Below are 24,931 nucleotides of genomic sequence, written 5' to 3' on the forward strand. Positions count from 1 at the left end.
AAATCAATAATTAATATTAGTTTTTACGGGGCAGATAATGCCGTACACCCCACTTGATGTTTGCTTTCTTGTCGGTCTTGACAAATGTGTAAACCGGGGCATCCATTTTAGTCACTTTATCCCGTACTCGTTTTGGAACATGAGTGCGTGCTATTATGAGAGAATCACATTTTCACACCTTATTTCAAAACTAAATCAAGCGTTAGGTGAGTATCCAATAATGTCTGTTTGTTCTTACGTATTGTACTTTTTTCTACGATTATGATTTGTTTTCAAATTTCAGTACTTACGAATTTTAGCAGCATACGCAATGCTGAATAAAACGGCAGTGGAACAAATGAGGATAATCTGTAAACATGAATCAAAGGTAAATACATTAGTTTTATCAAATTCTGTTGTACGTCTGATATATAATACGTCTGATCGTACTTATACATATATGTACGAAAAATTCAGTTTTACAGATTTGTTGAGAATTGTGTAATTATCACTAAATTGGCGGACCAATTTCACTTACTAAACGTAAAAAATCCATTTCTCTATTCGATCTAAAGTCTCTTTCTTCGATCAAAGTCTATTCAGTTCTGAACTTATGATTCGACTGATAGAATCATAAGGCCTTGTCAATTTCATAGAAAGTGACACAACTGAACGGTCCAGGCATATATTTGTCATTTTATTAAACTTTCTCTTGATTCACTCCAATTGCTTGGAGTAGTTTCAAATAACTGAGACCAGAAGAGTTTCTAATTTTTTATCAATCAAAATAAAAGGCTATAAAAACCGCAACTGATGCAATATCATGAATGCATAAAACACCAGACATGAATTTTTTTTTTTTTTTGGGAGAATTAATTTTTTAAAATTTAAAGAAAACTCATTGTTTAAACATAGATATTTTCATTTTATTACAAAGTTGTGCACACATAATTCCTAGAATAAATTTAAATCAATTAACAATGATAAAATAAATATTCGCTAATTGTTTCCCATGTGTGGGAAAATTTGTATGCTGTTGTCATACGAATTTCCTTCGTAACATCCAACATAATCAATTCATTATACAAAACTCCCATGTAATTTGTCTTGAGTGAAGAACAGTTGATTTCTGGAGCATTATTTAAGGGGATGCATTCTCTCGCGGCTATTTTCGTCACACATTTTTTGTTTTTTATATTTTATTGACTCATACGAAAATCATGAACGGATTTAAAATTTTCAACGCTACCTTAAATTTAAGTACTTGAAAAGATCTGTTAATATTCCAACGAAACTTGTAGCCTACCAAACGACAGATAAACGTATTTAACATTACGCTATTCCTAGTTAATTGACTTGCTTCTTGTAAACATTCCTCGATCTGGTAGGAGGTACAGTTAGATTTACATTGATGACCGATTTTGATACCAAGACAGGTAGAAACACAAAAGAGTAATGAAAATTTTCTTTTATTTCTAACTAACCAGGTGCCAACTTCGTTTAATACTTCAACTGAAGAGACGAGTACGGGTAGAACTCTGTGTTACAACCAATATTCTGTTTACGTGTCATTCATGTTGTCGTGACTACGCTGCTTATGTTGGTAAGTTTTAGGAATTGGGACGCAACATCGACTATGAGAGGGGTCAAGTTTAAAAAAAAAGATGTGAATGCATCACCTCAATTTACTAGTGTAATGAAAATCATGAGCTTTATTCATTGTCACTGATGTCTTCATCGGTCGTAAATTCGGAATGTTCATCACCAGCATCGACATCCTCCGCTGTTTCTTCGTCAGATATGTCCCATTGTGGGTGCTCTGTTGGTATCTCTGGTGCTTCTTTCACGTCCAGCTATGAACATAAAAGTAATTGTTTAACAGTTCATTATTTTGTATTTACTTCTTTTTCCGTTTCAGGGCATTAATACAAAACCTCAAACAAACAAAATTCACTCACTTTAATGTCTTGAGCTTGATCAAAGCCAATGTAGGAATCACTGCGCAGGCATACAGTGAAGGTGTATAGACCTGGCCAGCGGGGTGCGGTAAACCGCAGCTGCACCTCTTCAAAAGTTGCCAATGATGTCACGTGGACAGGTGCGGTGAGCAGAGTATGACTTTTACGATCACAAATGTAAACCCACCAATATTCCTGCTTTGCTTCTGGGAACAAAGGGCAATGCACTTCGTGCGAGAGCTTGCTTCTGCCCTCTAGAATCTTTTCACGCTTTGAAATTCTCTGCTGAAATCTAGTACAACAAACATGAATTTTAAATAAGCTATCGTACAGTACAGACGGAAATATAAAAGTAGGACAAGAAAACGAGAATGGACTATTAACCAATGACCGTAAAATTATGTATACAAAAAATTTTACCTCTCCCATTCAGTATCGTCATCATCAACCGCAGAGTCCTTTTTATCGTGAGAACTTTCTTCGTCATCACTTCTTTCCGAATCCAATTCAGTGTCACTAGCATCTGAAACGCCCTCCTTATTTGGGTCTTTTTCTGCTTTAGCTTCATCCTTTCTCCTGGCGTTTGGCGTATTGTTTTGTTGAGCCGAAGTTACCGTTGCTTGCGCTTGAACGGGCACCGCCTTCTGTGATGGTGCTTTCTTATTTGAACCTTTTTTGTTCGACTTTTTAGGACCCTTTCTTTGCCTCACCCATGCAGGTTTCTTAAGAGTTTGATTCTCTTCTTCTACAGGCTCTTCATTTCCTTCTCCAGCAGCACCAGATTTGCTATCATCGATTATCGTTTGTTCCTTCACAGTATTGTCACCAAACAAGTGTTTCATATCCTTACGTGTGAGAGACACGGTGACTGTCACTATGGCTCCGGCTGTATATACAGTTGGGTTCTCATCGTCGATGACTATGATTAATAAAAAGCATCAGTAATTGTCATATTTAGATTTTTTGTGATAGTGAGTGAAAGTTAGCAATATCAGCACAAACCTTCTGAGCGAACTTTGAATTCAATATACGGCATGCTGCCAAGAACTTTCATGATATCTTCATATTGACTATCGGTCAGAGCTCTAAGAATCTGACGCCTCTCTTCCCCCTTCAACTGCGCAAACTGTTGGAGACTTTTGATTTGACGCTAGAAAAAATCAATTCAGTTATTCAGTATGTAGTCAAGTCATGTCATAATTTCAGGTAATTTCAGTTACTTGTATCCTTGACTGATTAACATACCTTTTTTGCAAGGAAGTACTTAAGATTATCGTCTGTAATATGGGGCAATTGAAGAAGAGGATTTCTAAATTCCCAAAATCCTTGTACAATCATGGGGCACAACTTCATGCAGTTTTCAATAGTTTCAATACTCGGTAATCGTTGAACTGGAAGAGTAATAATTCGAAGTTAACAACCATTGGTAATTTTAAACCTTTCCATCACACATACGATTTTTATGTTCATTATACTTACTACGTCTGGCATACGCTAATAATATCAACTGATTGACGCAAGTAACCATTTCTTGTATGAGGTAAGGACACTTTTTAACAATATATTGACGGTCTTTCTCTAATGTTTCCGGATTCAATGGCATCCGAGATAAATGAGCATGAAGTAATGCTCTTGCTTTAAGTGAATAAAGGTAGCACAAGGGTCTCTCTTTGTTCTTAGCTCCTAGATTACTAATCTGCTTTATAAGCTGTAAAAACGAAACCAGTCAGACAATGGCGATAGTTTAAAAAAAGCGACAACTTCTCCAATTAGTGGTAGAAGAAAAACTTACAGCAGGAACCTCTTCATTGTCACCTGGTCTTTCTACAATTTCGTTGTTACGCCCTTTGTAGAATTCATAAGATGCAGCCAGAATCATAATTACCCGTTTTAATGTCATGGAAGGGGTTTTATGGAAGAAGAAATAATACAGTTGTGTGGTATCCAGCAGCACCTGTATCACAATTTTTAGGCGGTCAGAGTATTCAAAGACGGACTATTTTTTCAGGCAATAGGTGAGGGGAAGAATCTGTTTACCTGGTCACCAGAATATCGGATACTTCGGTACCACCACATTCCAACGACAGTTGGTAATGCGACCATAAATACAAGAGCATACAGCCCTAGTACCCAAACCGAGTTTTCTTTTTCTACGATCCACGACGGCAGAGCTATTCCGAAACTCATAGCGCCGGGACCATCCGGATTTCCATATTTTTCCCAATTTTTTCTCGCTTCATCGTCAGTCAAGGCCTGATAGGCTGTAAAAGGTAAAATTTTATAATAAATACGTTTGAAACCATACATATTGATATTTTCCTGGACCAAATTTTAATTACCTTTGGTTAATTTCATAAATGCCTTTTCATTTCCAGTTTCTTTGTCTGGATGGAGGATCAGTGATAATTTTCTGTAAGCTTTTTTGATTTCACTTTGTGACGACCCCTAAAATTAAAAGACGTTAGCAGTGGACTTTAATTATTCTATAGCACAGATTAAGGTTTTAGGAAATACAGAGAAGTTAATATTATTCACCGATGGAACTCCCAAAATTTCAAATGGATCAAAGTTTGCCATCTCGTAGTCAAACTGGGAAACTTTATATGCCAATAATAAAAGAATGACCCAGCCAAGGATGATGAGGGATTTCCTACAATATAGAAAAGTATTTCACTATGTTATTACTTCTTTAACATAAACAATATGGTATACATTCTTTTTCAACGGTTTGAAAGACATCTTACGTGAGTAACGCTTTAGTTTCTTTCCAAGGCTCGCTTGATTGCAAGATGATCTTTTTCTTTTTACATCCATCGCATTGGCATTCTCTCGACAGAAGTTCAGGATCTGTTCGAAAACGAAATAGTGAAATTAGAATAGTTCTGATTGTGGAATTTTTTCTCAGCAAACATGAAATGTCCTTAGCAAAAGTTTGATGATTTCTTGTAAACTGGGATGGAAGAAGCTTGCTTGCTAAATTGAGGCGTTGCAATATCTACCGATGTATTGTGTAACATTTTTTCATTTATGGAAAGCAAAAACAAACGGAGCAAAACATAAGAGAAAATCGGAATGCAGGTTAATGCAGCTGCTATTAAAGAGCATAAACGCCAGACGTGTTCGTGCATAAAATTGGTTAAACTTGAATCCATTTCAAGGGCGGGTCATTGTTCTTTCGCTAATAAGCCATTGAAGCCTGTTTACAAAATCGAATGAGGAATACAGGTGGTGGGATCATAATGACACAATTATTGCCGATGCCAGTAATCACGCGCGCGATGGTATCGGGTTATTTCGGAGAAAAACACCGTTCGTTATAACGGATCGGAGCGATGAAAATCGTGCGAAACGGCTAAACAAACAAGGATGAGGATAATCGAAGAGAATACAATAACCGGATAGAAGGTTAATTGATATTCTAACCTTGTTTCGGCCGACGTGGCCACAAATAGTATGTCCCAGGTACCAGTAGCAGAGCCAAGAATGATAGAAGGAAGTAAAAAAACGTTCCGCCACTTTCGTCGTACTGAAATTTCTGTCCACTCATTTTAAATCTATTTAATTACTTTAATTTGTTTATTGTAATTTGTATAATCGGAACCCTAATTCCCCCTTTACTTGAATAAATATCCTATACTCTACATTCGCGATGCCATAAGGACCGAGGTTATGTACGCCCGCGTACCGCCGCGTACAAATTCTTCACTATCTTCACGACTCGTCGTCGTCATTCACAGTCATTCATGGGTGTCAGCAGGCCAGCGACGCAGCTGCCAACTCATCAGCTAGCAAAGTAACCATTGAACTATTTAATTTCTGGTTATTTCGCGGTAATTATTGCCTGGCTGCGGTGTTGGCATCTCTGCTTTCGAGAGTGGTGAGGCCGCTACGTTCAGGCAAAGCGAATGCCGGACGAGATCTGAAAGTTGAATGGTGTGTTGTGATCCCGGTGTCGAAGTCGTTGAAACGGTCCGACTTCGTTTTTAGTAAATCGGAGGTGACAAGGTGTATTTTTACCAATCATGTATAACCCGATCGACGGCATTTCATCCTAGGCTGTAGCCTGAATTTTAATTGATAATCGACGAGACGATGAACATTACGTGCTGCATTTGTGCCGAGCTTCTTGTACCCTCGGACGATGTAACTTTCACACCATGCGGACATTTCTTTCATTTTGTATGCGTTACTCACTGGTTGGAAAGGTATCATTGATTCACAATTGATTAAATAATGTGTTATTTCAACGTACCTACCTCATATATTATCAAGTATAATTCATCACAAAGGGCAGGACGTGTACCGGTCTCCCGCGCTGATCTGCAATCTTACTTTTATTCAATATTTTGCGACAAATCTGATAGAGATACGTTTTTTATTATTACAACAAAATTCTCGTTCTTAAATACACCTACAGATAGTTATTTAACTCTAATTTCTTCATCGGTGAATGCAGGGTCCTTTGACTAAGGACATAGGGGTCATTATTGTTGTTATGATCTTGACTACTGTTATATCAATTTGTTTATTAATTTTTTGCAACCTTGCCAGGTCCAAGACTTGCCCGCAATGCCGAACAAAGGTCACAGAAAAAACAATCCACAGAGCGTATTTCAATTTTTCGAACACAGACACAAATCGAGAAGATGTTGGACAGCTTCATAGTAAAATTGACAGTTTGAAATTTGAAATCAAACTAAAAGATTTGGATATTAAAAATTGCGGAGAAGAGAATGCAAAGTTTAAGGCACAAAACACTGGTCTTCGGGCAGAAGTTAAGAAACTTGAAGTTGAAATCGAGAAACACAGGTCTGCCATTTACGCCCTTAAGGAGCAAGCCAAATATTTGAAAGAAAAAAGCTCTGATGCTGATGCGGCTCAGAAAGAAGTTGTTAGGTTGAAAGCATGCCTTCAACAATGTCACCAGTAAGCAAATGTAGTCTAAGAGTGCAATTTATGGTAATTTTTAAAGAGAAATGTTGAGCAACAATCACACAAGTTGATGAAATAAACTTCGCCTTCTATCAATGCAGGCTTCTGAACCTTAAAGAAAAAATAAAAACTGAACCTAATGAATTGTTATTATGGTTACAGAATACAAACACTCATAACTGGTTCACAAGTCGAGGTAGACAAAATGCTCGGTGAATCACATGACAGAGAGTCACTTGTTACATATCTTTCCATAATGAAACGGTAATTACATACTAAAAAACTACCCGAATTCAAATAATCAAGTGATACCTGAAACACCTATAAGAATATTTACTTAAATGGCCATTGCAGGGAAATGAGCTGCAGCTTACAGAGGCGCAAAGAAATCCGAGAAAGAGTCAGAAAGCTACAAGAAGAACTTCTTGTTGTCAAATCTGAGCGCAACGATCTTATGCGCAAAGAAACCAAATTCAGGTATAAAATTTTTATGTTAACTGTTACTTTTTGTTTTCATTATTAGAGATAATTATTCCCTTTTAGCATAAGTGATGCATCTACTCACTGCCTTTCAACTTGTTCTTACATACAATATTCTCAATAATATACACTATATACAGCACGTTTTTTTCTTTCTTTGCTTGCTCTATTCTTTTCCTTCGCGCTTCATTCTTAAGCTTTTCATTACGATGCGTATATCTTATATACTGTGCACATTAGCGTTACGCCTCTCCAGTGACTTGTGTTTGCTTTCTTCCCTTTCTCTTATATTGGACATATTACGCCTCCCTTCCAGTCCTCCAACCATCCTTGTCCTTTCCAGATCTCCTGTATAATCTTTCTCAATCCCTTCCTGACGTTTTCACCTGTGTATTTCCATGTCTTGTTCCTTACTCCGTCCATGTCTGCACTCTTTTTCGTTTTCACTTTTCTCATTACCTCCACAGTTACTTCCCTTCTAATTTCTCCCGTCTCGGTCCTTTCCGTCTCCATCCTCTCCTCTCCACCATTTTTATTTTCTGATCCTTCCAGATGAAATGTTGTTTCCACTTATCCACTATTATGATCGTTAACGTTGATTAGACTTTGCAATTATTAGCAATGTATGTTAGTCATTTTTAATCAACACGAAAAATATCATTTCTGTTCCAGACAATTGGAGGCAAACTTGAGTCATTGTGAGAATGAGAAGAAATCGTTGGAATTAAAACTCGACGAAATCAAAAAACAACTTGCTTCCAATACTACATTGCGAACCAGCGAAGACATTCAGCGATATATTGCTGAAAGTCCAGCTCCAGAAAGCATGAAGGCTTCTAAGAAGCGTGCAACAGTACCTGCTAGCATCGAATCCGATGTTGAAACAGTAATTGCAGTTACAGAATTATATTCTACCGAATAATGACTGGTTTTTTTTGACAATACCAAATACACATAATCATAATGTAATTTAAGGATGATTCACCAAGTGTCATCCAAAGTCCAACTCCACGGAAACTAAAGATATTGAGAAAGTCAGTGGTAATACCTGATACCCCGGAACTCAACCTTAAGGTAATTTTATTTTACAAAATTTCTTTGTGACTAGTTCATGATTACCGCTCAGTTTTTGTAGAGCTATGAAGTATGATCTCTCTATGATTCAGATTTCAATCATTTTCAGAATTAAAATTTTCTAGAATAGATTAATCCTTTATTAATAGTGTGGAATTTTATGAGAATACAACTCACATATATTCATGTAATTTAAGGATGATTCATCGAATGCCGTTCAGAGTCCAACTTCGAGAAGAATGAAGATATTGAGGAAACCATTGGTAATAACTGATACCCCTGAATCCGACGTCACGGTAATTTTGCTCTACCAAACTTCATTTATAACTAGTTTATGATAGTCACCCAGTTTCTGTAGAGCTGTGAAGTATGATTTATCTTGGATTCAAGTTTCAATCTCCAACATGTGCAATGCGAAATTTATATTTATGGCCTTGAATGTTCCGGTAAGTGTGTGTATTATTTAACGTATGATTTATGTAAAGCCTTCAGTATGCGGTAAAAAATCTGACGATGAGGCATCGTCGTCATATCTACCTGTCAAGTCTCAAGGTGTTGGCGTCTATTCAATATTGAGTCAGAGTAGCAGAGTTAGACCCTCGAGTTCAAGTCTCTCGATTTTGGCAAAGAAACCAAGACTTGATCTTTCACAGGTAAAGAATATTTATTTCCATTCACGAATATACGTCTTTCTATAACATCTCAGTGCTTCATGTATTATCACCAATGAATTTTATACTTTATGATGTGACGTCTGCGAATTTTTCTGGACTTAGAAAGGGGCAAAATCTAAGGAGCTGCAGTACGATGGTTTCGGTGGACATTCAAAAGTCGATGATTTTCCGAGTCCGATTTTAAAGTGTAAGAAAAAGAAGAATAACTTGATGTCAGTCAGAGTAAAACGGTCTAAAACCAGTGACGACAACAATAAAAAGCTCGATAAATTTTTTATTGACTTAACATAGGAAGGTCCGAATATCTTTTTAACTGTACATACATGAACAAGCTGTTTTAACAATACCAGTGAAGTTAGGAGACTGAAGCAAGATATATATGTTTCTTAATCTATACTATTCAATCTGTACCTAATAGCGAATATGCTTTTATCATTTTTTAATCTCAATTATCAGTATTTATATTTATTTAATAAGTGAATTGAACAAATTTGCGCTACAGGTGATTCTAAGTTCTTCAACAATCGTGCGAATTGCTAACGTATTCCAATTAAATGCAACCCGTGTTTCGTATAATACTCCAAGATTATTACCCTGGCATAATTTGATATCTGCCAAAGTTTGTGTTCAGTTAAAATGCAACCAGTCGGTAATCCTGGCGGTGGCGTCGTCCTGGTGGCGATTCTACGAATCAGATTCGCCGCAATCAGAAAGTAAGAGGGTCGCAATAGAACGGGCGGGAGTAATTATGAAACGTGAAAAACGACGTTGTTTTGACCCTAGAAATTAACCCCTCATTTTCACACATTGTATTATTTACTCTTTACGTATTCAGAAGTTTTACCATAAAATTCTGGTCATGATAAATAAATAAATTTTTTTTAAAAACGAAGTGTACAATCAAACGTTAAAGTCGAGCAAGAGTGAATCAAAACCAAACTTCATCCAAGTTGAACAAAAATAAACGTTAAAAATGGTGATGGGAAACCGAAATCTGTCCGAGAACCAGGCAACCTTTTATCCTCCTTCTTTAAATCCGGCATACATGGGCGCTCATCCGCCAATTAAAGTCGGAGGTTCATCCTACGAAGGGGGAACAGTCAGCTACTTCCAAAGTTACAGAAACGAGACTCTGTCCAGGTTTTCGGTGAGCCTTTACACTTATGACGATTCGACGATTCAACGAATACGACGATTGACAAACCTAATGAATCAATGTTCCAAGAAAGATGCCACCTTACGAATGGGGACTGCAAAGCACCCCTTACAGTCCAAGACCGGATTTAGTTGCTGCCGCGAAAGTTCGTGACTACAACAGGTCCTTGTCGGTCCCACGAAATAACATCACAACGATTGATGCAGGACGCATGCGGGAAATCGATGATCTGTACAAGGTGAGACAGTCTTGAAAAACACATACTTTTCAGGGCGTTCAATTTCAAGAACTGAAGGGTAAATCAATGGCGAAGTTTAACCGCCAAAAAACGCAGACACTTAACTCGAAGATTTATAGGCTTGGTACCGCGTTCGTCTCCGAGCTGTTCAGGATTTATGAATTTCTTTCTTCAGGGCGTGCAAATGCATCGTCAACAGTACAAGGACCATACAGGATCCCTCCACCCGTTGAGCTTCTTCAAAGCGGACGAGTATCCGTTCCAGTGTTCCCCGACATTGGTACCCACCTACTTTTCCAAGCATCCGGAAACCTACACGGAGTACAAGCGACCTCCCGTCCTTCCTCTGACCTTTGAGAGGGCGACCAAGACCCCGTACATGCCCGAATTCGCCTTCCCGGGAATTTATTCTCCCGGCAACTGTATCGCCTACAAACGCTAATCTTTGGTTGTTTACGAGAGAAATCGATTCTTCGAGACAATTTGCAATCTCTAAGGGATAGGAAGGCGCATGCTTCGACAGGGTAAAGAAATTTTTACATCGTTCTTGAAATAATTTAATACACTTATGATAAAATAATTTTCATCCAAAAGCCAATCGCGCAATCAGAGATTTTGTAACGAATTACCCTGACTAGAATATGATTTTGATCCACTAACTGTTGCAATATTCGATGTACTTTCTACGGCAATTGAACGGTAATTACGAACTAAAACTGTTTAATCAATAAAACTTCGGTACTTTTCATTCCGTGTGTTAGTCATGGCGTTCGCTGACACGTAGGAATTTAAACCACGGTGCTCTCGTAGAATTCCGTTCCAACTGATAGGCTTGTTTCGTAATTATACCCACGACAGTATGCTTTCCTCGTAGCTAAGGCATGAATCTGAACGTGAGCGTGAATTCTGGCATCCTGGAAACGATGTGTACGAACTCTTGAGGCGCAATACTTCCGGTATGGTCCATGTCCATCTCTTGAAGCACCTATAAAAAGTACGGGGAAAAAGCCCCCTGAATATATCGAAATTCTTTTACAGTTTAATCGTGAATTATACGGCGCGATAAATCTTGGAAGGAAACTAAACTGCAATTAATTATGTCACAAAGGGATAATCGATGCAGATACATGCACATATTTTTAGATTTTGGTATACATACTGCAGCTGTATGTACTCACCGCTTGGGCAATGTACTCGGAACTTGGCCGATCAATTCGAGGCTCGCTGTTCTCGTTTAAACCAGTTAATCTCTCTATAGATTCGATCAAATCATCAAGCGACAGCTGATTATCGCCATCGAAGTCTGAAAGAGTACGGAAATCATTCGGTTTTTGAAAAAGGTTAAAGTTGAAAAAAATCTTCAATGCACGAATACCACATGACAAATTTTCCATTGAGACTGATGTACTATAAATATTAAATACATCGATTAAGATCGCTTTGACGACAATGATCATTACCGAAAATTCGAAATGCCCAAGCGGCTCGGACCTCCTCAGGGCAGTTTTCCGAAAGTGCAGAACACAAGTCGAGAGTGTCCTCGAAGCTAAAATGACCGTCTTGTTCCGAAGAGAAAACCCTCATGATTGAATCGCGGAAAGGATTATGCTGAAAATGTGATAAAAAGAAGATCAAATGAACAATGGCTTGTTGTCGGCAAATAAAACCAATATACGTAGCTGAATATTTCCTACCCGTATCGCTGGAAAAATCTTGACAATATGTTCGACAGGGAATCTGTGTTTAAAATCTTCATTCAATTCTTCCGGTCCCAAAGTTTTGAAGAGCTTGTAAATGCTGAAAATAAGACATTTTCTTTATTCCAGTATTCCAATATTGACGAGAACGCGATTTCGACTTACTGCATGATTTCGGCTTTCGTTAAAAAAGTCAGCTGGCAATACTCCTCCAACTTTTCCTGGGTAATTTGTTTTGTACTAACTGAGCTCCCCATGATTCCAGATTTCTGAGGATTAATCGAACCTCAAATTAGCCACCATTAACGTTTAACAGTCTCCACCCTCTCGGACAAAGGTTGATAATATTCGAAACCCAGCTATAATTTCTTCACTTACTTGTTAATTTTTCAAAGTCTGTTCCGAGCAGATAATTTAGACGAACTTTTCCCCCGTTTCGGGCAATCAATTGTCATGCGTCACCTGGTAATACAATTGTTAAAATACCACCTTATCATTTTAACTTCCGATTTATCTCGCCGCGGTGAGCGTCAAAAGGTTATTTTTTCATCGTTGTTGAAAACTTATTGTAAAACGAATCCTCAACAATTTTCTCCATTTTAAAATGCGATTCGAGCCGATAACAGATCTAATATTTTATACCACTTGATCATTCCATTCTCTGCAATGATTGCAAAGAAATTGCGAGAAAGAAAAAATTCACAAGTACAGTAATCTACGCGATTTTTTCAGCACGTTCGCGTCTGCACCTCCACCTTATGACGCAACACGTTATGACGTATTTGTATGTGTATCGGAGCAATAAGGCACGCTATTGACACGAGTATATTTATACATTGCAACGCGTGTGATACAGACCTTGTTGTTGGAAAATATGCTCGATGTCTCCCATAAAAATGTCTACACACTGCCGGACAATATGCGCAACAAGCCTTAGTCAGTCGACAGAGCGAGATATCGGATTGGTGTGACAACATTTATCTTGAAAGGAAACACACGAACACGTACGTTTGCACACATCCTCGCTGATTCGTAATCTACGTGGTTTTTACTCCCGAGTACGTGCGTCAAATACGCGAGGTGTTTCACCTGCGTGTTTTTTACTTTGGCTTTTATCCAATCGAACCACGGGCTCCGCAGTGTCTGATAAGACCTTATCGCGACGGCGTGTTCATATCTGATGAGCGAGATTGCAAGTGTGTTTTACTCTGACTCACCGGCGATTCATTCGCTCGATTTGAATAACACTCACAATCCGTTTCCCGGTTTGTCTTCGTCTATTGACCGAACGCCACCAGTTTATAAAGAGGATAAGAGTCGAGGCCGTGAAGCATGCTGCAGACTCTGGCTACGAGCCGTGACGCAAGTGCCTCTGTAGCTCGGCTTGTACCCAAGTTTTTCGTGAAAAAGTTACTCGAGTAGTTGTATTATAAAATAATTGAAAGACCGCTCGAAACGAGTATCGGATTAATTTGCATTGAAAAGGTCACTTTACGGAGCCGAGGAATATCATTCCAAAATTGCCTGTTTGGCTGAAATGCCCGAGGCTTATCTGGAAATCGTATGAACGCGGTATTTGATCATTCGACCGCACGGCCACTTGAAATAATTATTAGTAACCGAATACAGAGAATTTTCCACTAGACGGCAAATGCGTTTACAGCCTGCACAAATCGCCGCGGGAGTTTGAATTAATTTATCAACAACCAGGGATTATTGGGATTTCAATCAAATGCTAATAACTTATAAATTTATGCGGAAGTTAATAGCGGGAAAGTTAGAAACCACACCCGGTCCAATCAGTCGGGTAATTAATTCACCGCATCCGGTTAATTACTTTTGCATAAAAATTTTAGCATTCAATATGTGAGAGGTTTTCGCTGTTGGAAATAATTGCGAAAATTATATCAATGAACTAACATATAGAGGTGGAAACGACAACAAGAAAAATAAAAATAAAAATTGAGAGCTCGATCATCGCGAAAGCGGAAAAACTCTACGGACCAACAAAGTCGATAAGCCGTTCCGATTTGCGATATCGCTTCGCTGCGGAACGGCGGCATTTGTGGAAACCATGCAGGGTACCAGAGAGACCAGAACCATAGAGGGTGATGTATCGATGTGTCAACGGCAAGTATATGTCATGGCACGTCTATTGCATCCCATCGAACCACTGCTCGGTTTGGTTTGTGACCTGTGAACCGTTTCAACGGCTGGCAGATGTAGATCGAGAGCTTTTTTCGAGTTTTTTTTTTTTTTTTGTTTTACCTGCGATAATCAGTAATACTCTCGCACTTTCCATCGGCCCTTAGTTATATTTCATTCTTCAACGTAAACCGATTAATTCATTAACGGCATCAATTGGTGTCCTGCAATCGTGAAATGAGCACGATTTAAGTGTGATTGAAGAGCGTGAATGACCGTAAACTAAAATTTATAAACATATGACGGTGTTGGGAAAATGTTTCGGTCTACAGTGTATTGCTCGTCAAAATACTCTTCGCAAAATTGAAACGCGTATTCGCGTATTACAGCTTGGAAGAAGTTGGCGAAATGTTACGGCTATACTTTCACCGTAATACTACAGGGTGAACTCCTTGTCCGAGAATCCTTACAAACCCGGTCGCGATATTTCGCGTTGTGTAGTATATTGTGGATGTTAGCGCCTGATAGTTCCGTATCTAACTTTCCTGGCGTTTCAGTTCTTCTCCAGGTTATACGGTACGAATATGTCCATTTACTATCGCGCGTATATGCATATCTGTATACACGTATACACGAATGTATGCGGGTACGTATGTGAATGGGAGGAAGCCAAGCCGGTACATTTACTCGCGTCCCGTCGATTTTGCAGCGCAGCCTCAGGAGTCTTTGAATCGTGTTCATCTACCGTGTACTTGACCACCAAGTGCCCTCTCTGGTCATCCCCTGAGGCCTTGAACAAACACCGATACGAAGGGAGCGTAGATGTCAGTAGAGCCGGTAGTGTGTTGAAGGGTCCGAAAGTGGATATTCGGAAAGAAGCGTTCGTTGTTGTGGGCACAAGAAATTTTTATTCATCACTTTGATCTCAACGCGATGATGTTATTGCATAAAATTCTTGGATTTCCGGGTTTCAAAGGTATTCGACGAACGGTACGCGATGTGAACGCGTTTACTTTTACCAACGCCTTGCGATTCGAGGCAAAATCTCATGGTTTCTTAGTACCGTCTAATTATACTTCAAAAGGGTGGATAATCTGATATAACAAGACTGCGTTACGGAAGAATTTCCTTGAGGTATACAAATTACGGTGAAAAATAATCCCCTTCAATTTCACGGTATACGTATACAATCCCCTTAATTAAAGACAAGAGATTTTTAAGGTATTTACAGCTCGTCAATTAAGCTGGAGTCTCCTACCTTAAATTTTCATGTTAATTGATATTATATCAAGTCAATCGTGTGATGAAATCATCCTAGTTGACTGAATATATACGTAATGTAAATATACATGCGTAATGTATAATCATTATTATTATAGGAAATAGATGGAAATTACAAAATTAACCCGTTTCAGACTGAATTTGATTTTGTTTAATTAGGTGGGTAAAATCAGTTACTGCCCATTATATTACTTCGATAGTTTGAAACTCGAGATCCACCATTTCAATAGCTTTTGCTAATTAAGAGCTAAACAAATTCCAGCAAATCTCTAGAACTCTGGAGAGATCCTCGACGGAGCTACAAGTCAGTTTATTAAATATATTCCACCAATATGATGGTTATTGCAAATATTTTCATCGTTTCGGGCTTAAAGGTGAAGTTTACTGAAGCTTAGGTACACGCTATATTTTCAAGAACCCGTCTCACGTTAAATAATGTAGCTATAAAAAAAATTTCTTCCGACTCGAGATTGTCGTTAACTTTACTCGAATTTTAACGCGCTTGGATAAGAAATCAACACGGCCAGTTTTCCCCTAATTTTCCGACGCCAAATATTTTGTGCCAACTCTCGTCGTACCTGATAAAAGTTGTAATTTTTTGTCAGGAAAGAAGAGACGAAAAGGCTCTGGAAGAATGATCGTGCCTTGTTATACGAGGATTTCAAACAGCACGATTTATTAGAGCGAGAAATCTGTACCGGAACGACGTGCAGGGCATCTCGCCTCGTCCCGAGGGACCTGGACTCCTGCCGGGCGAAGAGTCATCCTGCGTCAGCCAACCGAGAGATAAGACTTCACGGAGAAGCGTGCACGTAGGTACATATTCCTCGACCTCGAATCACCCGGCAGGCTTCAAAGTAGCCGCCACATTACCAAATGAGGCTCGGTGCAAACGCGGATCGAGATTATCTCCGTGAGCAAGTCGTGCAACTTGAGGATAGAACACCGCCGACTGTCACGAAACGGACGAACAAAACGTCGCTTCAGGGTTATCTTCCTTCCGCAACCCGCCGACTCTCGTCTAGTGTTAAGTTTCGCCTGATGGGTGCGACGTACCCGCTTCACCCCGATATTGATGAATGAGAATTAATTATTAAACGTGTTGGAATCGGGTTGCAGGCTAGTTTCAATACCTCTACCCACTCCGCGACGAATGTGCGCCAATCAATGTGGGAGAGCCAATTTACGGTCAGCTTTTACGTCGATCATATACCGCTTTCGAGTGTCCATCGATGTTGTACCTACTAGAGTTTTCGCTACCCGTAATCAAAACAAGTATTCGTATCGTTTTTGATAATAGAGGCCAGTAGCTTTGACCGATGTGTTTTAAATTTATTGGGTTTTTTCACATTTACGAAGACCTGCGAGGCAGGTGAAATAAAAAGGACACGACTGGAATAATTCTAAAACGGAACATTTTTCGTTCCTCACAGCTCAATTTCAGCGCAACCATCAGCCTTTCTCCGTGTTAAATAATTGCCATCTGTCAATTAGATTTGTCAGTAACGGACGTTACAAATTATATTAACTGCGGTGCACTGCCGCTGGAGTTGGAAATCGCTCTCGAACGACCGACGGTGACTTTGGATCCCCTGCTCCGGTAGCATGCACGCCGTAGTCTGAACAGGGAGAATATTCACTCGAATACAGATATACCGCTCGCATGTCAGCGTATCGCCTAAATCAACTTTTGTCGTCCTCGTTCGTCCGACCCTATTTTATCTCTTGGACACCGGAGACGACCAAGTGTGATCTAACTTAGTTTTGTGAATTTTTCATCAAGTCTGCACACGGCCTCTTCGCCCATCGCGAGAGCGGGATGGAAAAAAGTAAATAACAAAAATCCCTTAATAAGGGTCGAAGGTATTTAGAACGGAAAGGCAACTCTTCACGATCATTCGATCTGAGCAAGTGTGATAAATTAAACGCTCGATCCTCTTTTTGCCGAACCGCCGAATCTTGTTACCGTTTAATTAGTCTTCATAATCGTCTACATTTTTGCCCGTAGCAGCGTGGTCGTGGTGGATCGGCTCAAGTGCCATTAAAATATTACGTCGCGCTGTTTTTACCGCACATTTTGACGTGATGTGACGTACTTTGTTCTTGAACCTCCCCCCCCCCCCCCCCCCCACCTTGCGTAAAATTGAAAATTTAATAATAATATAATATTACGGGTAATGTTGATTGTCCGATCAAAAAACAAATAAATATGCATATAATAGAGCGTGACAATGAGAGTGTATCCCACCCTCCCTGAGAACGCGGAGTAATATTTGAATGGTTCATTATTGTTGGTAATGCGCGATGAGAGGTTTAAAATAGTTATCTAAGAACCTCTTTGACCACTTTGTTTCATAAAAATCTCAGGACGCTGAAACGTTACTTGAGTTACACTGTTACAACGTTAATTAGATATCGTCTCACTTAACGGGTGCTGATCTGAGATACCTACATAATTTTATTACGCGTTAGGATCACCTGTTGCAAATATGAAAAATACAAGAAGGAAATGAATATTCAAGGGACACAGATTCGGGATGAATTAATTACGTTTATTGATTATACATAGGTATACATAAATTCACTGAGTCAACGCATCGATATAATATACGGGGTATTCCATGCCAACTCGACCTGCAGCCAACCCTCACTAGCTCCGATTTTGCTTGAACATTAATGCAGTGTTTCGGGGACCGAAAAAGTAACCCCTGAATTGTTTCAGATTTTTTTGACCACTGGTCAGAAAGTTGTCTTATTAACGAAAAATATGTGAGTACCTACCTGAACTAAATGTCTGCGGTAGTAAGTTATATCTTAAAAGAGAAATTATCAAAATCAAAATAATATTTCATTTGTTTGGTAAATAAAAAAAAATGACAGGGATGCGTATAATTACGTATACGAACATGATGTTCGATCTATCACATAATAAATATCTTTCATCCGTATGGTAAAACAATTTTTATGAACGTTCTGAGAAATTATGCACCTACCTGAGTTTATGGGGTACTCGATTAACTGTGAACCATTTTACATTGTAACTTCTGAACCAAATATCTCTCCATGTTTGGCAAGGTCTCGACAGTTTTGCGAAAAAAAATGCATCAAAACTCGAAAAAAATCGCGAATAATATTTCCTTCCAATTCACGCCATTGCGAAGAATTTTTTTATTGATGATTTTTTCGCACGACCGACGGATGTGGGGATATAAATTCGTATGAAAATAAGACAACTTTATAACCAGTGGTAAAAAAAATCTGAAATAATTCAGGGGTTACCTTTTCGACCCACGAAATAATATATTAAAATTGAAGGCAAATCGGGGATGGTGAGGGTTAGCGGTAGGTCGAGTTGGCACGGAATGCTCCATACATACTGGCTTTTGGCAACGCAATAAATTAATTAGCTACACCTTTGCAAGCTATTGAACACTCAATTGACATCTAGAATTAGATTCATGTTTTGGCCCGCTGAAATACTGTCTGTTGCGAAAGAGACTAATTTGATCACACATTTCGTCGATTATTATTACTAATACACGGACTAACACATACATATTACATATATGAATATAGAAATATTTTAGAAAAGTATGAACACATATGTATTCGGAATTGAGTATCATGTATAAAAGGGAACGTAGATTTATACTTGTATGAATTCATACCGTCAATATTTTAAAGTTGTATTCAACCGACGATGCCATTTTATTTAGGTACCGGTGAATTTTCTACAACTTTGAGATCAGTTTTCGCAACTCTCGTCGGAGTATTTTCCCTGACGGACTCTTTGGAATTTCTTCAATGAACCGGACACCGCCTCTCAGCCACTTTGACGGTGATACTTGTCCTGTGGAAGAAAAAAATACTCATCAAATGACGAGGAATAATTAATCCCGAAATTAAACCGAGCTACGGAACTACTTGACCTTATGATATTTCCCAAAAGCGTTCAAGGAAAATAGAGGTATTCATGTTTCGAAATAAAATACGAAACTGTTCATAACAACTCAATTCTCGTTCTTAATCGATCATTAATTTATTACGCTTATCATATTACCATCGACGAACTTTCGAATTTCTTCAGCCGAAACCTGAGCTCCAGGCTGTCGAGCGACAAAGGCGAGCGGCAGTTCCCCGGAGTTCTCATCCGGGATGCCGATAACGGCGGCATCCTTGACCGCGGGGTGCTTAAGCAGAATGGCCTCAAGCTCGGCCGGCGGTACCTGAAAGGCCTTGTACTTGATCAGCTCCTTGAGGCGATCGACGACGAAGATGTAGCCGTCCTCGTCGTAGTAGCCGATGTCGCCGGTGTGAAGCCATCCGTCCTTGTCTATTATCTCGGCCGTGGCCTTGGGGTCACCGCAGTATCCCATCATGACGAGATCCCCGGCGATGCAGATCTCGCCCTGTTCCCGGGGACCGAGAACCTTGGAAGTCTCGACGTCGACAACCTTGCACAAAGTGTCGGGTGATATGATTCCCGCGCTTCCGCTCTTGTTCTTCGTCTTTGGACTCAGGGACACTATCACCGTGGTCTCGGTCATGCCGTAACCCTGACGGATGCAGGGGACGCCGAGACGTCGCATCACGGCCGTTTGAATCTGTGGGGGAAATGAGCAACGCGTAAGTTTCATACCGAGTTGGTATTTTCAACCGAGTGCGTTAATCGTGTAACCTCCTCGGAGAGCGGAGCCGCGCCGCAAATGATCTCTTGAATGCTGCTCAAGTCGAATTTAGCGACGATCGGATGCTTGGCGAGGAACACCATGATCGGCGGTACCAGCGGGACGATGGCCACCTTGTGAGTTTGTATGGCGCTGAGGAAGACCAGAGGGTCGAACTCGCTCATCACGATGGCCTTTCCTCTGGTGGCTATCAGCCCGAGAACCAGTGAGAAACCGTAACCGTGAAAATATGGCAAAAGCCCGAGTAGCGGACGGTCTGGATTCAGGTTCACGAAGTCCGGATTCCTGAAAGTTGGAATTTCGGTATCTACATTCACTCGTCGCGTTTGCTATTACCGCTACCCTATATACCTATACGTATATCTTCGCCCCGGTGCTCTCGGTCTAGTTACTTGATTACGTGACCCTATTGCTGCGCCCTGACTATTACAGGGCGTACATTCCGATTGCCGCGTTTGTCGGCTAAGTGCTCTCGTCGACCCGGCAAATGCCTAGCACCGTCACGCGTGCGAGGGAACATCTTTTCAAGCCAACAAAAACATTCCCGCAAAAACTTAAACCTGCTACGAACTCACTTGAAATGTTGGACCAGAGTCAGGAGGTTGTGATGAGACAGCATGACGCCTTTTGCCAATCCAGTGGTGCCACTGGAGCACAAAATGACAGCGGCCTGCTTCTTGTAGCCCTGAAGCTCGACGCAACTGAAGCTGTCAAGTTCCAAGACTGGCTCAGTCTCGGCAAGGATGTCCGCTAGGGTGGGAATACCCGAGGAATCGGCATCCGAAGAGAGTTGAATGACCAGCGGCTTCGGATTCATCTCGTCGATTATTTCCAGCACGAGCTTCTCCGATCGAGGTGACACGAAGATTATGCTCGGCTTTGAGATACTCAGAGCGTGCAACAGCTCGGCTGTGTATAGCGGAGGTACAAGCTTAGAAGGACAAGATCAGCGGCGAATTCAGAAAATTCGTCCCGTCAACGACGGAACTGAAAATCAGTCTCGGTACGTAAGTATTGAATATACCTTTCGAATAAGTTGGGTTCAGGGGAGCTATCGCTGCGCCCAAGTAAAGCGAAGCCAGTGTAGGAATGACCAGATTCAATCGGTTCTCGCTTGAAATAGCGACGTGATCACCGCTCTTAAGCCCTCGTTTACGTAGACTCTCGCACAAACGAATGCTCTGCTCTAATATCTCGTTGTATTTGAGCGTCTCTCCCGTGACAGCGTCGACCTGTTTTATATCAGTGTTGAAATTAGGTGAATCGATTGAGAAGTTCATACACGAAGGGAAAGGAGTTCTTGAACCAACAAAATAGATTTTGTTGGATGCCATTCTCTTCAATCTAGTATCCGTTGTTTGTTCGAAATACGATGACTTCAATTCAACAATTTCGATTTGGTTGATTTGTCAAAATGATTTAGTCAAGCGAATTCTTTGATTCAACAAAAGCCTTTCTCGTCGCGATCGAGTGAAGTATCTATTCGGGTGAATCTCTTGATGTATTTCCGAAATTGAGTCAAGTAAATATCGTTTCATTTGAAGTTTGTGTGTTGTTCCTTCAAGACGCATGTTCGTTGTCAGAAATAATTAGGTACTTCAAATAAAATAGGGATATGAATCTAGCCAACAAAAAATTTACATCGATTGAACGCCATACTTTGTTGATCTAACCGGAGCTTGTTTGGCGTAACTGGTTCAATCAGTTGCACTAATTTGTTTACGAGGTAAAAGGAACACCACTTGCTTTGAAACAAGTAGATAATATATTCATCGTAAACATCGGTATACTAGTACTACAAACAACCACTAGGCGGTGAACATTCCCGCTTCGAAAGTAGCCTCAGAGATAGTTATAACACCCGGTAGTCAGCTAGGAAGATAGATACAGTCAACGTAAGACAAATTTGTCATCAGATCTATCATCAACGAAGAAAGTTTCGAGTCGCCGAAATTGATATTGGCTACAAATAAGCAAAAACTATCGCACATCTTCGATTCGCAAGTATTTCGTCCGACAAAAGTATTTTGTTGAATCAAGTAAGTATTATATTCGCCACATTTGACTATAGCATTTAGTTGAATCAAACGAATATCACTTGACTCAAATAATCCTTTCCGTTCGTGTAGAAGGCAAGAAATTATTCTGACAACTTGTGATTGAATTTTTCGACGCAATTCTGTCGGAATTATAAAAATGCGGTTAAATTTTGTTTATCATACTTTGACAAGTGTTATTCACAACGGGGGCAAGCTTTAATAGAAAAGATGGAAAAGTCCAGCGAGCAGACGGAGTGAACTGGGAAACCGACATATTGATCGATCCGTTCGTCCGCGGAACTGTTTTTGAATAGCGTTCATTAAAACGTAAAGTACCATTCATCGTTGATTCATCGAACGGAAGGCATCTCGATTTTATATTGTCGATCGTTTATCAGTCACTTGTCGTCGGACGAGGCTCTGATCACTTTTTATTACCACAAAACAGGCTACTTGAGCGTTCAAAAAATTTGTGAGACAAGGTTTATTAAAATCGTATAATGATAATTGTAACAATAATATTAATTATTATACGTACTTGTGCAACGCTTGTTCCATTGTTGCGTAGACAGTTCAGCATGTACTGCCCAAGAGACATTCGAGGCGTTGGAGTTTTCGGAATGATGCTGCTTATCACCTTTTCATTATCCGCTGACATCTTGTACTTGTAAGTTTATTCTGACTTTTCCTCTTATTGCAGTTTGTTATTTTCTATCATCCCATTCACTCTTCTCTTTAATTGGAAACGGCTCTCCTACAAAAATAAACACGAGTTGTAACTGAATATGCTGTTTAAACGATACGGCTGACAACAATTTATTCGCGATTCGTTAATGCTATTTATTTTCATTGTCAGCTCTCATTAGCGATGTTATGAAAAAAAAAATACATGGTGTTCGATTCAGAAAACGTAGTGTTGAGCTTAACGTAGGTTTGGTGCGTCCGTCTAAAAAAAAAAATTACGATGGTTCCGTACGACGTCCTTCTCAAACGATACAATCTTGATCTCAAACTTTTCTTAGATGTTATTTTTATGTTGGTGGAGTTGTAAAATTTGCTGTAGGTATAAATGAAATTGAGGAGTCGAATCTGCACTGATATACCTATAAGTACCAAGCGATTCTTCACTCTTCGTCAATTTTTTATATACCACATACGTATAATCTACATACAATGTACACACAATGATATCATTGCAGTAACAGCAAACGTACTCCCAAAGTTTGTCGGTGAGTTAGACTCGAGAGTTTATGGGGAACTCGGGGACGAGGCGTGTAGTAACGAGGATGAAACGTAATTTTGGGGTTATTTGAAGTCGGAGGTCGCGAGACTCGAGTCAAACTCGAGTGAGGAGACGCTCAATGTCTCGACGTACTCTAACAATACTCCAGACATTTGCCCGTTGTAAATTTCTGCCTCATTGCAGTCGGCTTCATAGACGCTAAGGCATCTGTGTTCTATAGCCAGCTATCGTGACACCTGAAATCTAGTGCCATTTACGTGCTATAGTGAAACGTTTCTATCTCTATACCGATGACATAAGCAGCGCTAATTGTAACGTGCGAATTCGGTGTTCAATCTTCAACATTTTAGCGTGTAACATATAATAGGGAAATGAACTTTACGGTCTATCTCGAGATACGTCGAAGACTCGTTGAAAGGGCGAATAAGAGAGAATAAATATTCTGCCTGTGCGTGTGTGTTTTTGTTTTTTAATCAAATCGGCTCAATCAAAATGCACGAAATTACGAAGCTATAATCCAAAAATGTAGATTTCCTTTATTTCAAGACGCTCCGAGCATAGTAATATATCAATTATTGAATCTTTTCTGATTTCCGCAAATTTCCTTGATTGCAACTAATTAATTAATCAGGTCATGCAATGAGTGCGGTTCGATTACCAAACTATTCCACTCTGCTATGGAACAGGAACGTGCTGAGATTTTTAAGCCAATTACATTACTCGACGGTGGCATCGAGCAGATAGTTATTCGATGTTGAAATTTGGCCTGAATAAAATTATGTACTCATAATATGCGTCGGATGCGCTTGATGTGTCACTGACATGTTTAATTTTTTAGAAATTTCGGTACGCTGATTCGGATTAAAACTTTGCAATGCGTGATTTGGTGGAAAAAAATCAACTCAATGCAACCAGGTGAAAACTGGTTGACTGTATTTTCTCGCGTGCGGATAGTAGAACAAATATATTATTGATTAAGTTTGATTAATTTGTGTGACACGGGTAATTTGAAACTCCAAAAATTACGATTTGCCTCCATTAAACTAAAAAACTTAGTTTATCCGGTGATAAAATGGCGCTGAAAACCAAGCTCTGACGTCATGAGGACATTTTTCAATACTTGCAAGGTCGACTCGCCTCGGTTTTATAACGCGCGGTGTTACATGTTCTCTGTATTTCGATAAGACAGATATAAGCAAGCTATCACTGGAGGTTATCGTACTAATTGGATGAATTCCAATTATACAATACTCGGTTTCGAACGCGAAATTGAACTCGTCGCCGTCTTCACTGCCGTTTATTATTTATACGACATTGTTACAATAGATCGTTGTAGTTATATGTAAG

The 24,931-nt window shown here is 39.6% G+C and overlaps 6 protein-coding genes across 9 annotated transcripts in view; 3 read left to right on the forward strand and 3 right to left on the reverse strand.

Moving 5' to 3' along the window:
• Nucleotides 1-10: 10 nt before the first annotated feature.
• Nucleotides 11-5,683, reverse strand: Sec63 (translocation protein Sec63). Of its 2 annotated transcripts, XR_006881762.2 has the most exons (14): nucleotides 5,361-5,683; nucleotides 4,682-4,784; nucleotides 4,473-4,587; nucleotides 4,277-4,382; nucleotides 3,975-4,198; nucleotides 3,730-3,891; nucleotides 3,417-3,645; nucleotides 3,183-3,328; nucleotides 2,940-3,087; nucleotides 2,358-2,856; nucleotides 1,938-2,229; nucleotides 1,659-1,832; nucleotides 291-348; nucleotides 11-150 (listed from the first exon to the last, which is right to left on the reverse strand). XR_006881762.2 is itself a non-coding variant. In XM_046613399.2 (12 exons), exons 1-12 carry the CDS (start codon nucleotides 5,482-5,484, stop codon nucleotides 1,692-1,694), a joined length of 2,289 nt encoding a protein of 762 aa, XP_046469355.1. In that variant the 5' UTR covers nucleotides 5,485-5,683; the 3' UTR covers nucleotides 881-1,691. The 2 variants fall into 2 exon arrangements, 1 of the variants encoding a protein (XP_046469355.1); XM_046613399.2 differs by lacking the exons at nucleotides 11-150; nucleotides 291-348 and having other exon boundaries at nucleotides 881-1,832.
• Nucleotides 5,684-5,827: 144 nt separating this feature from the next.
• On the forward strand, nucleotides 5,828-9,939 carry nopo (no poles). The gene is made up of 9 exons (XM_046613598.2): nucleotides 5,828-6,142; nucleotides 6,489-6,863; nucleotides 7,032-7,133; nucleotides 7,224-7,346; nucleotides 8,022-8,235; nucleotides 8,325-8,423; nucleotides 8,621-8,719; nucleotides 8,909-9,076; nucleotides 9,200-9,939. The coding sequence occupies exons 1-9, from the start codon at nucleotides 6,030-6,032 to the stop codon at nucleotides 9,386-9,388; spliced, it is 1,482 nt and encodes a 493-aa protein (XP_046469554.1). The 5' UTR covers nucleotides 5,828-6,029; the 3' UTR covers nucleotides 9,389-9,939.
• Nucleotides 9,940-10,070: 131 nt separating this feature from the next.
• Nucleotides 10,071-11,239, forward strand: LOC124212958 (ciliary microtubule inner protein 2C-like). The gene is made up of 3 exons (XM_046613665.1): nucleotides 10,071-10,244; nucleotides 10,327-10,491; nucleotides 10,667-11,239. The coding sequence occupies exons 1-3, from the start codon at nucleotides 10,071-10,073 to the stop codon at nucleotides 10,931-10,933; spliced, it is 606 nt and encodes a 201-aa protein (XP_046469621.1). The 3' UTR covers nucleotides 10,934-11,239.
• LOC124212964 (calcium and integrin-binding protein 1) lies at nucleotides 11,036-13,479 on the reverse strand. Its single transcript, XM_046613678.2, has 7 exons — nucleotides 13,047-13,479; nucleotides 12,567-12,650; nucleotides 12,354-12,457; nucleotides 12,186-12,288; nucleotides 11,952-12,099; nucleotides 11,670-11,794; nucleotides 11,036-11,476 (listed from the first exon to the last, which is right to left on the reverse strand). The coding sequence occupies exons 3-7, from the start codon at nucleotides 12,443-12,445 to the stop codon at nucleotides 11,366-11,368; spliced, it is 579 nt and encodes a 192-aa protein (XP_046469634.1). The 5' UTR covers nucleotides 12,446-12,457; nucleotides 12,567-12,650; nucleotides 13,047-13,479; the 3' UTR covers nucleotides 11,036-11,365.
• Nucleotides 13,480-18,145: 4,666 nt separating this feature from the next.
• The window catches only part of LOC124210846 (luciferin 4-monooxygenase), a 73,611-nt gene continuing 66,825 nt past the window's right edge, over nucleotides 18,146-24,931 (reverse strand). For both annotated transcript variants that reach the window (XM_046609287.2, XM_046609286.1), the window contains 6 exons: nucleotides 22,880-23,095; nucleotides 21,327-21,534; nucleotides 20,878-21,211; nucleotides 20,293-20,587; nucleotides 19,675-20,218; nucleotides 18,146-19,464 (listed from right to left, as the gene is read on the reverse strand). In XM_046609287.2, the coding sequence (XP_046465243.1) occupies nucleotides 19,346-19,464; nucleotides 19,675-20,218; nucleotides 20,293-20,587; nucleotides 20,878-21,211; nucleotides 21,327-21,534; nucleotides 22,880-22,999 (1,620 nt within the window). In that variant the 5' untranslated portion in view covers nucleotides 23,000-23,095 and the 3' untranslated portion in view covers nucleotides 18,146-19,345. The remainder of the gene's footprint in view (nucleotides 19,465-19,674; nucleotides 20,219-20,292; nucleotides 20,588-20,877; nucleotides 21,212-21,326; nucleotides 21,535-22,879; nucleotides 23,096-24,931) is intronic.
• Nucleotides 21,207-24,931, forward strand: part of LOC124224833 (lachesin-like) — a 287,180-nt gene continuing 283,455 nt past the window's right edge. For both annotated transcript variants that reach the window (XM_069134568.1, XM_069134572.1), the window contains exon 1: nucleotides 21,207-21,305. The gene's annotated coding sequence lies outside the window, so the exon portion shown is untranslated. The remainder of the gene's footprint in view (nucleotides 21,306-24,931) is intronic.

This window comes from Neodiprion pinetum, chromosome 1, assembly GCF_021155775.2.
Source record: "Neodiprion pinetum isolate iyNeoPine1 chromosome 1, iyNeoPine1.2, whole genome shotgun sequence".
NCBI classification, from domain to species: domain Eukaryota; kingdom Metazoa; phylum Arthropoda; class Insecta; order Hymenoptera; family Diprionidae; genus Neodiprion; species Neodiprion pinetum.